Here is a 15,039-nt window from a genome sequence, read left to right on the forward strand (position 1 = left end):
CACTGTTGGACAGCAGGCTGGACATGGGCCAGCAGTGTGCCCAGGCGGGCAAGAAAGCCAGTGGCTCCTGGCCTGGATCAGGAATGATGTGGCCAGCAGGATCAGAGCTGATGGACTCAGCACTGATCTGGCCCATGCTCTGCACTCAGACAGTGCTGCTGCAGCTCCAGAATTGGGAACACAAGGGGATCCCTGCAGAAAACTTTGCTGGGAGATCATTTAGCTCGTTTAAAGACACCAAGAACACAGCCCCTCATTGACACAGTCTGTGGACACAGGGAAGGTGCAGAGAAACAAAATGAGAAATGGCACAAACAATGGTTTTACTTTGTGGACAATCATAAAAAACTAAATCAAAGGGAAAAAAAGGACAAATCCAAAAGAACTATCAAAATGATTTATATTACAAATTATTTATAATTCTTGGCCTGTTCCTGCTGCAGCCCTGGCACTGCCACCCCCAGGGCTGTGCCCGGCCCCGAGAGCACTCAGGCCCTGCAGCAACACCAGGGCCACCAGGGCAGCGGGGCAGGGCCACGGCAGCAGCACTGGCAACAGCAAGTGCTGCTGCTGCTGGGCACAGCTGCTGGGCCAGCACTGATCTGCCCCCAGCTCTGCACACAGACATTGCTGCTGCAGCTCCAGAGAAGGCAACACAAGGGCATCTCTGCAGAAAACTTGGCTGGGAGATCCTTTATTTCCTTTAAAGTCACCCAGAGTGCAACCCCTCATTGACAAAGTCTGTGGTCACAGGGAAGTTGGACAGAAACAAAATGAGAAATGGCACAAACAAAGACATTTATTTGTGAGCAACATGAGAAAACTAATATAAAGGGAAAAAAACCCCTACAATCAAACCAACAATACGATGACTTCAATTACAAGTGGTTTGCAGCAATTGGCCATCAATTTAATATTCCTGAAAGCATCCAATCATCAGTCTCCACACTTCAGCCTTGAGCTCCTGGTTCCTCAGGCTGTAGATGAGCGGGTTCAGGGCTGGAGGCACCACCGAGTATAGAACTGACAGGGCCAGATTGAGGGGTGGGGAGGAGATGGAGGGGGGCGTCAGGTAAGCAAATGTGGAAGTGCTGACAAACAGGGAAACCACAGCCAGGTGAGGGAGGCAGGTGGAAAAGGCTTTGTGCCGTCCCTCCTCAGAGGGGATCCTCAGCACAGCCCTGAAAATCTGCACATAGGAGAAAACAATGAACACAAAACAACCAAATACCAAACAGACACTAACTGCAATGAGCCCAAGTTCCCTGAGGTAGGATTTGGAGCAGGAGAGCTTGAGGATCTGTGGGATTTCACAGAAGAACTGGCCCAGGGCATTGCCATGGCACAGGGGCAGGGAAAATGTATTGGCTGTGTGCATGAGGGCATTGAGAAAGCCACTGGACCAGGCAGCTGCTGCCATGTGGGCACAAGCTCTGCTGCCCAGGAGGGTCCCGTAGTGCAGGGGTTTACAGATGGACACGTAGCGGTCATAGCACATGATGGTCAGAAGGGAAAGTTCTGCTGAGATGAAGAACACGAAGAAAAAGACCTGTGCAGCACATCCTTTGTAGGAGACGTTCCTGGTGTCCCAGAGGCAATTGTGCATGGCTTTGGGGACAGTGGTGCAGATGGAGCCCAGTTCAGTGAGGGCCAGGTTGAGCAGGAAGAAGAACATGGGCGTGTGCAGGTGGTGGCCACAGGCTATGGCGCTGATGATGAGGCCGTTGCCCAGGAGGGCAGCCAGGGAGATGCCCAGCAAGAGGCAGAAGTGCAGGAGCTGCAGCTGCCGTGTGTCTGCCAATGCCAGCAGGAGGAAGTGACTGATGGAGCTGCTGTTGGACATTTTCTGTGCCTTGGCATGGGGATCTGTAAGAAAAGTAATCATGGAATAGTTGTGTTTGGAGAGGACTTTAAATATCCCAGCACAGCCTGGGGGCACTTTCCCCCCACTGCCTGCCCAGGGCTCTGCTGCCTGGAGCTGTCCCTGCCAGCAGCTGCTCCCTGTGCCCAGGGCTGGGCCCTGCCAGTGCTGCCAGAGCCCAGCCCAGCCCTGGGGGCTCAGCTCTGCCCTGCAGATCCCTCCCAGCTCAGGCACTGCTCAGGGGCAGCTCTGGCTCTGCAGGGTCTGATGGCAATGTCAGAGCAACCCTGAGGAGCCTGGAAAAGCGACACTGATGCTGCCTTTGGGGTCCTGTGCTGATTGCTGTTGCTGCCTGGTTTATTCAGATCACAAAGAATTTTATTTTCCAACCTTAACTGAGTGATGAATGTCTATGTGCAATTTCCAACCCAGACCAGTGGTTTAAAAAAAGCAGGATTTTCCCTTTTCTGCAGCCCCTGCTTCACTATGCTCCCTGTGAAATCTACTTGGAAATATTCTGCAGTCAAATGCCCTGCTGGGAGCAGTCCTGAACAATGCAGCACCCTCCCCACAAAAGGAGAACAATTCCAAGCCTGACCAGCTGTCTCCTCCCACCCAGACCTTGTCCCCCAGCGCTGGGAGCATCTGCCAGGGCTGGCTGAGAGCTGTCCCTGGCAGCAGCAGAGTCCCTGCCCAGCACAGCGCCCTGGGCTGCAGGACCCTGCTCTGCACGACAGCCCTGGGCACCGCTGGCTGCTCTGCACAAGAGACAATCAGAGAATGTACTCACAGGGTCTGTAGGCATTGGGATGTTCCAGCTTTAGGAGATGGCTCCAGGAGCTGCAGCTGCATTGTCCTGCAGCCAGAGGTTCCTGTGCCAAGGGCTGGCAGTGATTGTGCCCCAGGCACTTCTCAGCACCTTCCCAGCCCTGACTGATTGAAGCTCTCTATGCCTCTGTGCTGTGCCCGGGGTGGCTGCAGGCAGTGCCCCAGCCGTGCTGGGCTGGCAGAAGAGCTGCTCATCAAGAGAAATGTGCTTTTGAAGCTCTTCTTGGTTACCAGGAGCTGCCTCTGTGCCAGGAGCCCAGCCCAGCTCAGCAGCACAGACACAGCACAAGGACTTTAATGAGCCTCTGGGGCTTTGTGCTCAGGCCCTGAACATCAGTCCCTGAGAGGGAGGTGAAGAAACCTCTGCAGAACTCCAAGTCAGAATTCAACTCCAAAGTTTCTTAGACTTTTAATGGGTCCCACTGAGGGACACGACTGAGAAAGTGTCCCCAGGCCCCAGGCAGAGCACAGAACTGCAGGAAGTGATGACGGGGGGGAACAAAGAGAAGCCAAGTCTTGGTGCCCTGGGGCACAGGAGGGTCTGTGCCACCAAGGGCTGGGAGGAGACACCTTGTCCTGAGGCCCTGGGGCCTCCTGGCACAGCCCCAGCCAGGCTGGGCACTGTCAGCCCCTTGTCCTGCCCTCAGCATCCCCCCCTAGCCCACATCCCAGTGGCCTCAAGGATCTGCTGGAAGGAGTCCCTGGGGAGCCTTGCTCAGGAATGGCCTTGGGGGCTCCTTAATGCTCCCTGAAGGGACTGCAGGTTTTTCAAAGGACTTTGGGTTTTGCGTTTGCCTTGGAGTCTCTGAGAGGTTTGTGCAATCATGGCCTCCAATTATCTGCTTTAATTAGTCCCTGGAGAGGCTTTGTCAGTAACAACACTCATTGGGGCTCATTAATGCTTCAAGGTACTTCAGTTATTTGAAGGTACTTGGGGTTTCCCTTTTGATACAGGCTCTGTGACAGGTTTGTGCAATCATGGCCCCAGTTATCTGCTTTAACGAATCCCTGGAGAGCTTTGTACTGACACTCAGTGGGGCTCATTAATGGCTTTAGATACTTAAGGTTTTTAAGGTACTTTATGGACTTAAGAATACTTTTAGGTACTTTTAAGGATTTTCTTGCCCACACTGAGTCTCTGAGAGTTTTTTTGTGCCATCCTGGTCTCTAGTTCTCTCCTCCATGAGTCCATGAAGATCCTGTGTTGGGTATCTTCCCCTTTTCTGTTTTACAACAAAGATGGAATTGAAAGAATTTTGTAAGACTTTCTAAAAGCATCCAAACAAACATGAGACAATTAACAATACAACAACAGCTAAGAGAATTTATAGTCCTGTTTTAGCTAGACATCATCCAACCTTTTAGTCCCTTGGATTGGAAGAGTTTATTGAACCAGTCTTTGTTTTTCACTTGAAGCTTCTTGAACTCTTCATTCAGTACTTCAATGCTCTTGTGGATTGACTCGCTGTGGCTGGAGGGCTTCATGCAACACATGCCCTCAGAGTCTACACAGCCATGCCCATGTGCCCAGAGTAAAAACTATCGCTGTTCTGCAAGGTGGCATGTCTGATGGTCTCTGTGTCTGAGAGCAGGCCACTCAGTGTGAGGGAGGTAGCATTGGTTTGCTTACTTAACAGGCACCCAAGATGGTCTGATTGTCCTAAAGCTTTAGCTGCAGCCACCCAAGGCAGTCCAAATTGGGGGTGCTACCAATCCAATACCTGGATTGAAGCTTTCAAAGCCATCTCTTTGATATCACCCAATACTTCTCTGGGGATACTTGCTGCTTGATCATCTGGTAGGCTGTGTTGTCCCTCTCCAGCTAGATGGTTGTTTGTCAATTCTGCCCTTGCCTCATTATTAACATAGTCATTGCTATTAATTGATTTAGTATACACTTCCATCCCCTTTCCATCCCCCTTCCCATAGGGTGTATTCTGCAGGTGACAACAACATGGTCATAATATATTTTAAATCATAGGAGGTTGAGACATATGCTGTAAACATGGCACTCATTAGGCCATTAAAACAAGGTAAGTCCTTCCTATGATCTTTAGCTGCCCTGCACAGACCCTTGATTTCCCCTCAAACCGGTGGCTGATACCTGGGATTCTGCCCCCTTCTTTCATAACATGCGGGGGCAACGAGGAGTTTTTAGACTATTTGCCAGTCTCCTTTCTTAAGTGTTTCTTTCCAAATCCTTTCCTAGGGATCTTCTGTGGTTGAGGGGCAAGGTGGCTCTGGGGAATTGAAACTCTCTTCTGGGGAGGAAGAATAACTTGGAACAGAAACATTTGGATTAGAAATAGTGTGACAGCTGGCCTTAATATACTTGACCATGTGGGTTATATTGTTGCCAGACAGTGAGGCAAAGGGCACTGCATTTTGTCAGGGGTTGGGAGGAAAGGCCTTGATTTAGGTTGGCCGACTTCAAGGGTGGAGTTCTGGAGGTATTGACAGTGGATTGACCGTGGGGGTGTGACCCGCAGTTGTGGGGGTGGAGTCCGGAGGTTCGTTCAGGGCGGAAGAGAAGGTTGTGGTAGCAGGAAGGGGAGGAGCCAAGATGGAGGCAGGATGGTCGGGCTCCGAAGCCACATTCAGGCTCCTTCCATCTTGAGTCTCCAGGGCATGATGCTCCAAGACCGCGTGGCCATTGCCATCTTGGACCATCGTGGAAGGTCTGAGAAAGGCAGGTTTGAGCGGAGGTCCTGAGTTTGGAGTGACTCAGGGTGGTGTGGAAGATGGGGAGCATTTGGGATGCAATGGGGTCCGTTTTGATGAAAAATTGTACAGTTTAACTCCCATTGAATCCCAGAATTCAGTGGTATGGATTTCATCAGCAGAGGCATGTGGAAAATTTTTAATGATCCACCTCATAATTGATTTTAATTTGTTCTTTGAAAATACTTTGTCATGATCAGTGAGAATTAAAGCATCCATATATGCTCCTTTCTACTTTGGACATCTGGCTGCCCATTTTTCTCTTTCTCTGCCTAATGTGGAAGAACCACCAGAACACCCCAAATCAATTATTGGAGGTGGGTGCATATTGTAAAAACACAGTGGCAAAATGGGCAATAAATGTCTTGCATTTCCCCAAACCCACTTGCAGTCCTATGCAGGTGAAACTGTCATTGTCCCTGCTGATCCTGGGCAAGGTTCCTTGAAGTAAGGATGAATCCACCAGGCCTGGCACAATTCAAAATTCTGGGGAGCACTGACCTATCCATCAGCTAACCCCAGCTGACATGACTGACACAGGGAGCCCTGAATGTCATGGTCCCTGTTCAGGCACCAAATGTCCCAATGAGGGTGGCTATGACAAACCTCTGTGGTTCCCTGACTTCAGGGCGAGGGTGGTGAAAATGAAAAGGAGCAGGATCAATGGAGTTGCTTAAAAGGAACTTTAATAACAGGCTGAAAAACAATACACATGGAGAAGTCAAGAACAGTACAAGGAGCAGAATCCTAACACCCGAGACAAAGGAAAAGCAACAACATATAAACTTGGGGTTAGAACACTTTAGAACAATAGCCGTATAGGAAAAACAAGTAACCAGTAAGGGAGTAAAACTTGGACAAGTTAGTATAGCAACACTTAAGGCTAATGGGGGAACACTCAAGCTCACCCTAAGTTAAACAAGTGATTCTCAGGGCTTGAAACTCATGCCCAATTCTTTTGGGGTAAAATCTGGCTGAATCTGAGTTACCGCTGGGCTAACTACCACACCACTACTTTGCACTGGCCCCTTGGGACCAGGTGTCCAGGTTTAGAGCAAATTTGGAGGAGGATCCCCCAAAGAAGCTCCAGTGGGAAAAGCAGATCCAATCAGCCCCTCCCCCCAGCTCATCCGGGAAGAAAAAAAAATACCTCCTTGGAGAAAGGTGGAAAAAAACATGTTTATTAAACAATAAAACCAAAACAATATCAAACAATGAGACCCCTTGCCACTCTAAAAGAGATGATAAACTGAGAAAACCCTGGGTTGTAGCTCAGCTCACTCAGTCTCTGATCAGTCCCTCCGCTGCTGGAATTGTCGCAGGCCAGGCCTGGCCTGGTCGGCCACAGCTGCAGCTGCTGGTGCTCTCCTGGGTTTTCAGTCCAGAGCAGTTTCAAGAGGTCCAAAGAAAAAGGAAAAAAAAAAAATAAAACAGTCCAGGGAACTTCTTTGCCTCAGCTAGCTAACACTAACTTAAAAGCAAAAGAAGAGTTCTCTGTCCCGCTGTCTGTCCGCAGACAACACAGTCGGAGGAAGAATGTGGAGGAGTGAGTGCAGTGCCTGAAAACAAACTGCGCGCTTCTTCTCTCTCCCCCTTCACTCTCTGTAACACTCTTAAAGGTACAAAACTTATTATTATTCAACATAAACAGAATGAGACGATTGAGGATAAAAGCATCATATAGTCAACCCAGGACATTCCACCCCTTATCCCCATATGGTCTGCATACTGCTAACACTAATATAAATTCTAACTCTACAAGTACATACATGATACATCCATTATACAGCTATACATAGACAATGGTAATAACATTCAGCAAACAGCGATATTTATACAGGTTTTATCCAACAATCAGATCTCCCTGAAGTACACATCGTGTTCTTCCATCTTTTTGCATTATCCACCATGTGCAACCTGGTCCCTGAGCAAAAACAACCCCACGAATGGGTTTGTCTGTATTCCAGGCGGGATGAATCCAAACTGTCTTCCCTAATAAACCTCTGACATGTACCACTGGGATTTGTCTCCACCTACTCTCTGCAAAGGCTCAGATTGGGCAGGGCCCACTCAGTTAGTAGAGCCTCAGGTGTTAACTAAGCAGGTGGCTTTTGCCAGATGCTGCTCCCAGTTCTTGAAAGATCCCCCACCTAATGCTTTCAATGTGATTTTTAACAGTCCGTTGTACCTCTCCACTTTTCCTGCAGCTGGTGCATGGTAGGGGATATGGTACACCCACTCAATGCCATGTTCCCTAGCCCAGGTGTTGATAAGGCTGTTCTTGAAATGAGTCCCATTGTCTGACTCAATCCTCTCAGGGGTACCATGTCTTCACAGAACTTGCTTTTCAAGGCCCAGGATGGTGTTCCGGGCTGTAGCATGAGACACAGGGTAGGTTTCCAACCATCCAGTGGTGGCTTCCACCATGGTCAGCATGTAGCGCTTGCCCTGGCGTGTCTGGGGCAGTGTGATGGAGTCAATCTGCCAGGCCTCCCCCTACTTGTACTTGGACCACCGCCCACCATACCAGAGGGGCTTCAGTCGCTTGGCCTGCTTGATGGCAGCACACGTCTCACGGTCATGGATAACCTGAGAAATACTGTCCATGGTTAGATCCACCCCTTGGTCTCGTGCCCACTTATAGGTGGCATCTCTGCCCTGGTGGCCTGAGGCATCATGGGTCCATTGAGCTAGGAATAACTCAACCTTATGTTCCCAATCTAGGTCTATTTTGGACACCCCTATCTTTGCAGCCTGGTCTACGTGCTCATTGTTTTGGTGCTCCTCATTGGCCCTGCTCTTGGGGACATGGGCATCTACATGGCGGACCTTCACAGGTAACCTCCCTACCCTGGTAGCAATGTCTTTCCACTCTTCAGCAGCCCAGATTGGTTTCCCTCTACGTTGCCAGTTAGCCTTTTTCCACCTCTCCAGCCATCCCCACAGAGCATTGGCTACCATCCATGAATCAGTGTAGAGGTAGAGCTTTGGCCACTTCTCTCTCTCAGCAATGTCTAGGGCCAGTTGAACAGCCTTGAGTTCCACAAATTGGCTTGATCCACCTTCTCCTTTGGTAGCTTGTGCAACCTGTCGTGTGGGGCAGGCTGCTTTCCACTTCCGGTTCATCCCTACGATGCGACAGGAGCCGTCAGTGAAAAGAGCGTAGCGTGTTTCCTCTGGGGGCAGTTGGTTATAGGGAGGAGCCTCTTCAGCCCGTGTCACTGGTTCTTGTTCCTCTTCATCTGTGACACCAAAATTCTCACCTTCGGGCCAATTTGTAATGACCTCCAAAATCCCAGGGCGATTCAGTTTACCTATACGGGCGCGCTGAGTGATGAGAGCAATCCACTTGCTCCATGTAGCACTGGTGGCATGGTGAGTGGAAGGAACCTTGCCTTTGAACATCCACCCCAGCACAGGTAGTCGGGGTGCCAGGAGGAGTTGTGCTTCAGTGCCTATTACCTCCGAAGCAGCCTGGACTCCTTCATAGGCAGCCAGGATTTCTTTCTCTGTTGGAGTATAGTTGGCTTCAGCCCCTCTGTAGCTTCGACTCCAAAATCCCAGTGGTCGACCCCGAGTCTCCTCAGGCACCTTCTGCCAAAGGCTCCAGGACAAGCCATGGTTCCCGGCTGCAGAGTAGAGCACATTCTTCACCTCTGGTCCTGTCCTGACTGGGCCAAGGGCTACTGCATGAGCAATCTCCTGCTTGATCTGGACAAAGGCCTGTTGCTGCTCAGGGCCCAACTGGAAATTGTTCTTCTTGCGGGTGACCAGGTAGAGAGGGCTCACGATCTGACTGTACTCAGGAATATGCATCCTCCAAAAACCTATTGCACCCAAGAAAGCTTGTGTCTCTTTCTTATTGGTGGGTGGAGACATTGCTGTGATCTTGTTGATGACATCTGTAGGAATCTGACGCCGTCCATCTTGCCACTTCACTCCCAGGAATTGAATCTCACGAGCTGGTCCATTTACTTTGCTCTTTTTAATGGCGAAACCAGCTCCCAGGAGGATCTGGATAATTTCCTTCCCTTTCTCGAACACTTCCGCAGCTGTGTTCCCCCACACAATGATGTCATCAATATACTGCAGATGTTCTGGAGCCTCACCCTTTTCCAGTGCAGTCTGGATCAGTCCATGGCAGATGGTGGGGCTGTGCTTCCACCCCTGGGGCAATCGGTTCCAGGTGTACTGCACTCCCCTCCATGTGAAGGCAAACTGAGGCCTGCATTCTGCTGCCAGAGGAATGGAGAAAAATGCATTGGCTATGTCTATAGTGGCGTACCACCTTGCTGCCTTGGACTCAAGCTCATACTGGAGCTCTAATATGTCTGGCACGGCAGCACTCAGTGGTGGAGTCACTTCATTCAATGCACGATAGTCCACAGTCAATCTCCATTCTCCTTCAGATTTTCGCACAGGCCAAATGGGGCTGTTGAAGGGTGAGTGGGTCTTGCTGACCACCCCTTGGCTCTCCAGCTCTCGGATCATCTTATTGATGGGGATCACAGCATCCCGAGTGGTCCTATACTGCCGTCGATGCACTGTGGAAGTGGCAATCGGCACTCGTTGCTCTTCTCCCGTCAGGCATCCTACTGCAGATGGATTCTCAGACAACCCAGGCAAGGTGTTCAATTGCTGGATGCCCTCTGTCTCTACAGCAGCTATTCCAAATGCCCATCTGAGTCCTTTTGGGTCTTTGAAGTACCCACTTCGAAGGTAGTCTATGCCCAAAATACATGGGGCCTCTGGGCCAGTCACAATAGGATGCTTCTTCCACTCATTTCCCGTTAGGCTCACATCAGCTTCCACCAAAGTGAAATCCTGGTATCCCCCTGTCACACCAGCAATAGAAACAGACTCTGTCCCCACATGTCTTGATGGGATTAACGTGCACTGCGCACCAGTATCGACCAAGGCTTTATACTCTTGTGGTTCCGATGTGCCAGGCCAACGAATCCACACAGACCAGAAGACACGATTTTCCCTGGCCTCTACCTGGCTAGAGGCAGGGCCCCTCTAAGCCTGGTTATCATTCTTTCCCTGGGTGTATGTTTTGGATGTTCCTTCGAGGGGATCAGACATGTCATCATCATCATACCTGGCCGTTCGGCTACGGGCAACTGGAGCTGCTTTCCTCCTGGTGGCTTCCTTCAGTTCACGCACCCGCCGTGCTAAAACAGCGGTAGGTTTCCTATCCCACCTTCTCATGTTTTCCCCACAATCACGCAGGTAAAACCACAGCTCAGCTCATGGGGTGTATCTTCTCTCACCATCTGGGAAACGTCTGCCTTGGATACCGGAACCTCGGATCTGTACTGCTGAAATTTGGAGAAGGTCTTCTTTAATCTCCTCTCTAAGCTTCTTATGGTTCTCCTCTATCTTATCCTCTAAGTTCTGCAGACGTGTTTCTACCGCTGGGATTCTGGCATGTGTCGGGCCATGTACAGCATCTGCATATGCTCGGAGCTTCCTTGCCATGTCAAGCACAGTCTCACCCCTCTCATCCCTCTTCATGATGGCTAAGGCAGAAGCATATTCATGTGGCCCAAGTCGTACGAGTTTTCGCCACATCACAGACGTGCATGGTACTAAGTCTGGGTTCCTAGTTGTTACATCATCTGAGAAGATAATCTCTGCCACGGCCATTTCTCTAGTATGTTGGATCCCTTGCTCTATTGTCTTCCACTGAGTCTGCTGCATATAGAGATCGTCTGCACACAGGTATCTTTCTGCTACACTTCTTAGGACCCGTTCCCAGAGGCTGTGAGGGTTAGCCCCCCTCATCATTCCTTGGTCTATGACAGAATCCTGTGACAGGGATCCCAAATGCCTGGCTTTAGTGCCATCCAAAACTGTAGCCTCGCCTGCAGCATCCCAGAGACGGACCAGCCAACTAATTATGGATTCATCAGACCTTCGAGTGTAATCCTTCCGTAGGCCACGAAGGTCCTTCAGGGAAAAGGACTCAATATTGGCATCTGATCTTGCACCTGCTGCTTTGACTCCTGATTTTACGTCAGGAGGCACTGAGGTTCCTTCTCCTTCATCATCATCGTCATCATCATCATCATCATCATCATCATCCACTGGTCGATTGGTCTTGGCTGTGCATTTCCCACTTCTAGTGCTGGTAGCAACAGCCATGGGTTTAGCTGCTGGCTTCGAGCCTGGGGTGTTAGCTGCAGCCTGAGTCACCGGGACAGTTGCTGATTTATCTCCCTGCCCCCCTGCCTCTGTCTGCTGTCCTAGAGTATCTAGCAGTGTGTGATAAGCATATGCCAGGGCCCAGCTCACTGCAATGACCTTCCTCTCCTTAGGCTCATCCTGGTACTTCTCTTTCAGATATTTCCCCACCTCAGCTGGGTTCTGAATTTGTTCATGGGGAAAATCCCACACTATAGGGTCAGAGAATTCCTTCAGGATTTGGCCCATATCCTCCCATTTCCCACATCACTTAGGATTTTCCACACCAGGGTTTACTCCTGAGTCAGGGGTCTCATCAGCCCGTCTAGAAATCTCAGCCCTCTTTCTAGAGAAGCAGCAGGCTGTATAGAGGAAGGTTACCAGACTGAATACAAGGAAGATGGTTTCTTTAACATTCAGGGGAAACTGAACATCCTTCACTAGTGATGCAACTGATTCATAGGAGAAGGAGGAAAGCAGAGGCTGAAAAACCTCTTTCCCTCCTGCTCCTCCTGCAACAAACTGGATGCATAACCATAGCCATGAACCATTTATGCCTGGAGCAGACCCTAGCATGTTTATAAAATTCTTGCACACTATTGCCACCAAACCCAGCAGGATAGCTACTCTGGTCACTGCCCCTCTGATGTAAAAACTACGTATTAGGGGCAATACTAAAGCTATTTCTGGGTAAGAAAATAAAAGTAGGGACCATAGAGATATTAAAATCTCAAAAAACCCTAGGGGCCAGAAATGCATGCAAACCTTCACCCCAACAGACATTATGAATTCAAAAAACATGGCTATTAGCTGATTTAAACGAACACAGAGTAATAGCAACCAAAATGCAGTCAAAACAGGGTTTTTCCACTCTCTCGAGCCCCCAGGATGGGCGCCAATATTTTGTCCTAGTTTAGGGCAAATTTGTATAAAGAATCTGCAAAGGAGGGCCCCTCCAGAAAACAAACCCACACGGCCCCTGCCCCCAACTGGTTTGGGAAGAATTCCTCGGAGAGAAGTGGAAAGAACCTGTTTATTTGACAGACACAGCACCCCCAGCACACAAAATGAACAATACCAGATGACACACTTTGAGAAAGATGACAAAATCAGAAAGTCTCTTTCAGGGGTGGTTGCTCTGTTCTCAGTCCCTCCGGCGCTGGGGCAGCTGCTGCAGCCAAATGGTGCAAACCCTCGGTGTTCCCAGGTCCCAGTCCGGAGCAGGTTCGAGATGGTCACAGAAACAAGAGAGGAGAAACAGTCCAGGAAGCAATGTGGACTGTTTAGTTAGAACTAGCTAATAAGCAGAGGCCAAAGCAGAGCAGAAGCGAGAGCAGAAAAGAGATCAAGCAAAGCAGCAAGCTGAAAGTAAGAAGCAAAAACAGCCCTATGTACTGCTTGTCTCTGTGTCCCTGATAAGAGAAACCCAAACAAAACTTCCACTCTTCAGAGCCGGTTTTAAAGGCACAGAATATATGAATGGGGATACAAGCATCATAACGTCACCGCAGGACAGTGGATAATACAGAAAGATGGAAAAAGCCATTGTGTGCCACATGGAAACCCAGTCTTAAGTGAGGACAGTGTGTAAGGGTTCATTGTGATGTAGATGGAAATAGAATAAGGGGGGGTAATGTCCTGGTTTGTAAGGCAATATGTGTATTTTCTTTGCCATCTGTTAGAGGTGTGGCAGTTATCTTCTGTTAATCGGGCAGTTTTCTTTATCTCTTCCACAAACCAATCCGTCCTCTGGGAAGCCATCTGCTGTTAATGGGCTATTGAATATCACTGCATGACTGATCAAAATCACATTATCCCATTATGAGACATTCCACCCAGAGGGAGGAGCCAATCATTCCGTCCTGGATATAATCTGAGATTTTGGGACACCAGAACAGCCTTTCCACTGGACTCCCAGAGGAGCAGCCTTTTCCCCACTGGATTCCCAGAGGAAGACCAGGCCCATCTATACCACCACTGGGTCTCCAGAGGAAAATTCCACCCTTCTAGAGAATCCCTGCTCCAACAGAACCACATCTGTCACTGAAGGAGCATGGCAGCCACCATTCAGTGGGACTGCTCCCAACAGCCTGACCAACAGGTATTCTGACTCTGTCAATAGGTTGGTTCTTTTTGTTTGTACTATTACATTTGTATTTTCAGTTTTCCTAGTAAAGAACTGCTATTCCTATTCCCATATCATTTTCCTGAGAGCCTCTTAATTTCAAAATTAAAATAATTCAGAGAGCGGGGGTTTACATTTTCCATTTCAAGGGAGGCTCCTGCCTTCTTTAGCACACTTGTCTTTTCAAATCTAGACATTAACACTTAGAGGAAATTTGAAAATACATGCCCCACACTTGGTGAGAAGTATCCCAAGCCCAAAATTTTAGAAATGGCTCAAAGATCCCTGTATATTAAATTATTAAGTGGTCTTAATAGATAATGATCTAGAGCTAATCCTGAGTAATCAACTCAGCCCTGCCTGGTTTTTGTATGGAGAACCAGATGAGGAACTAATACATAATTACCTAGAGGTTATAAACTATCACACTAAAGTAAGAGAGGACCTAACAGATAACCACTCCAAGGTGGAAAACAATTGTTCAACGATGGATCTTTACGGGTAATAAATGAGCACAGGGTATTGGGGTATGCTATAGGGCATGAAGGGTTGGCAGCCATAGAAAAGAGAAAGTTACCTTCCAGCTGGTCAGCCCTAGGTGTGAGTTGTATGCCCTAAAGTGAGCTCTGGAAATATTAGCAAAGAAATGGGGAACAATAGACACAGACTGAAAATATGCTTTTGGAGTAGTGCATATCTTTGAAAACATTTGGGAAGAGAGGGGGCTATTAAATTCAAAGGTAAATTTCATGAAAAATTTGTTTTAGAAGAGTTAGAAACCTTACAATTACCAGAGGAACTACTGGTGGGATATGTTGAAGGACCTCAAAAAGGGGAGCAAGGGAACAATTTAGCTGATTTAGAAGCTTAAAGTGCAACTGAATAAAAGACAGAAAAACTAATAATAGTATTAACACCCAAAAGAGAAATGCAAACAGTCCCCGTATTCAGTGGGACAGAAGAGGAAGAATTCCTCAAAATAGGAGCCAAGAAAGATAATGAATGGAAGTGGAGATTAGCAGATGGGAGGCAAATGCTGAATAAACCCCTTGCCAGGAAAATGCTAGAAGGCATACGTGGAACAACACACTGGGGTACACAAGTGCTAAGTGATCAATTTCTAAGGGATTGGGGATGCATAGGAATTTTCAGAATACCTAAGCAATTAACTCAATGGTGTGTGATATGTCAACAAGTAAATAAGAAAATCATAAGGAAAACACTCAGAGGAGGGCAAGAACTAGCCTTAGGGCCCTTCCAAAACATCCAAGTGGATTTTACTGAGCTTCCCCAGGTACAACAGTGGAAGTTTGTGCCA

The 15,039-nt window shown here is 48.6% G+C and overlaps 1 protein-coding gene and 1 long non-coding RNA gene across 2 annotated transcripts in view; one reads left to right on the forward strand and one right to left on the reverse strand.

Moving 5' to 3' along the window:
• Positions 1 to 15,039, forward strand: part of LOC141727738 (uncharacterized) — a 667,665-nt gene that overhangs the window by 597,976 nt on the left and 54,650 nt on the right. The gene's annotated exons all lie outside the window — the stretch shown is intronic.
• LOC141727750 (olfactory receptor 14J1-like) lies at positions 911 to 1,843 on the reverse strand. Its single transcript, XM_074534034.1, has one exon. The coding sequence runs from the start codon at positions 1,841 to 1,843 to the stop codon at positions 911 to 913; it is 933 nt and encodes a 310-aa protein (XP_074390135.1).

This window comes from Zonotrichia albicollis, unplaced genomic scaffold (genome assembly GCF_047830755.1).
Source record: "Zonotrichia albicollis isolate bZonAlb1 unplaced genomic scaffold, bZonAlb1.hap1 Scaffold_254, whole genome shotgun sequence".
NCBI classification, from domain to species: domain Eukaryota; kingdom Metazoa; phylum Chordata; class Aves; order Passeriformes; family Passerellidae; genus Zonotrichia; species Zonotrichia albicollis.

Excerpts from the sequence above, each read along its gene's own strand:
- LOC141727750 (XM_074534034.1), bottom strand. The coding sequence starts at position 1,843 with ATGTCCAACAGCAGCTCCATCAGTCACTTCCTCCTGCTGGCATTGGCA.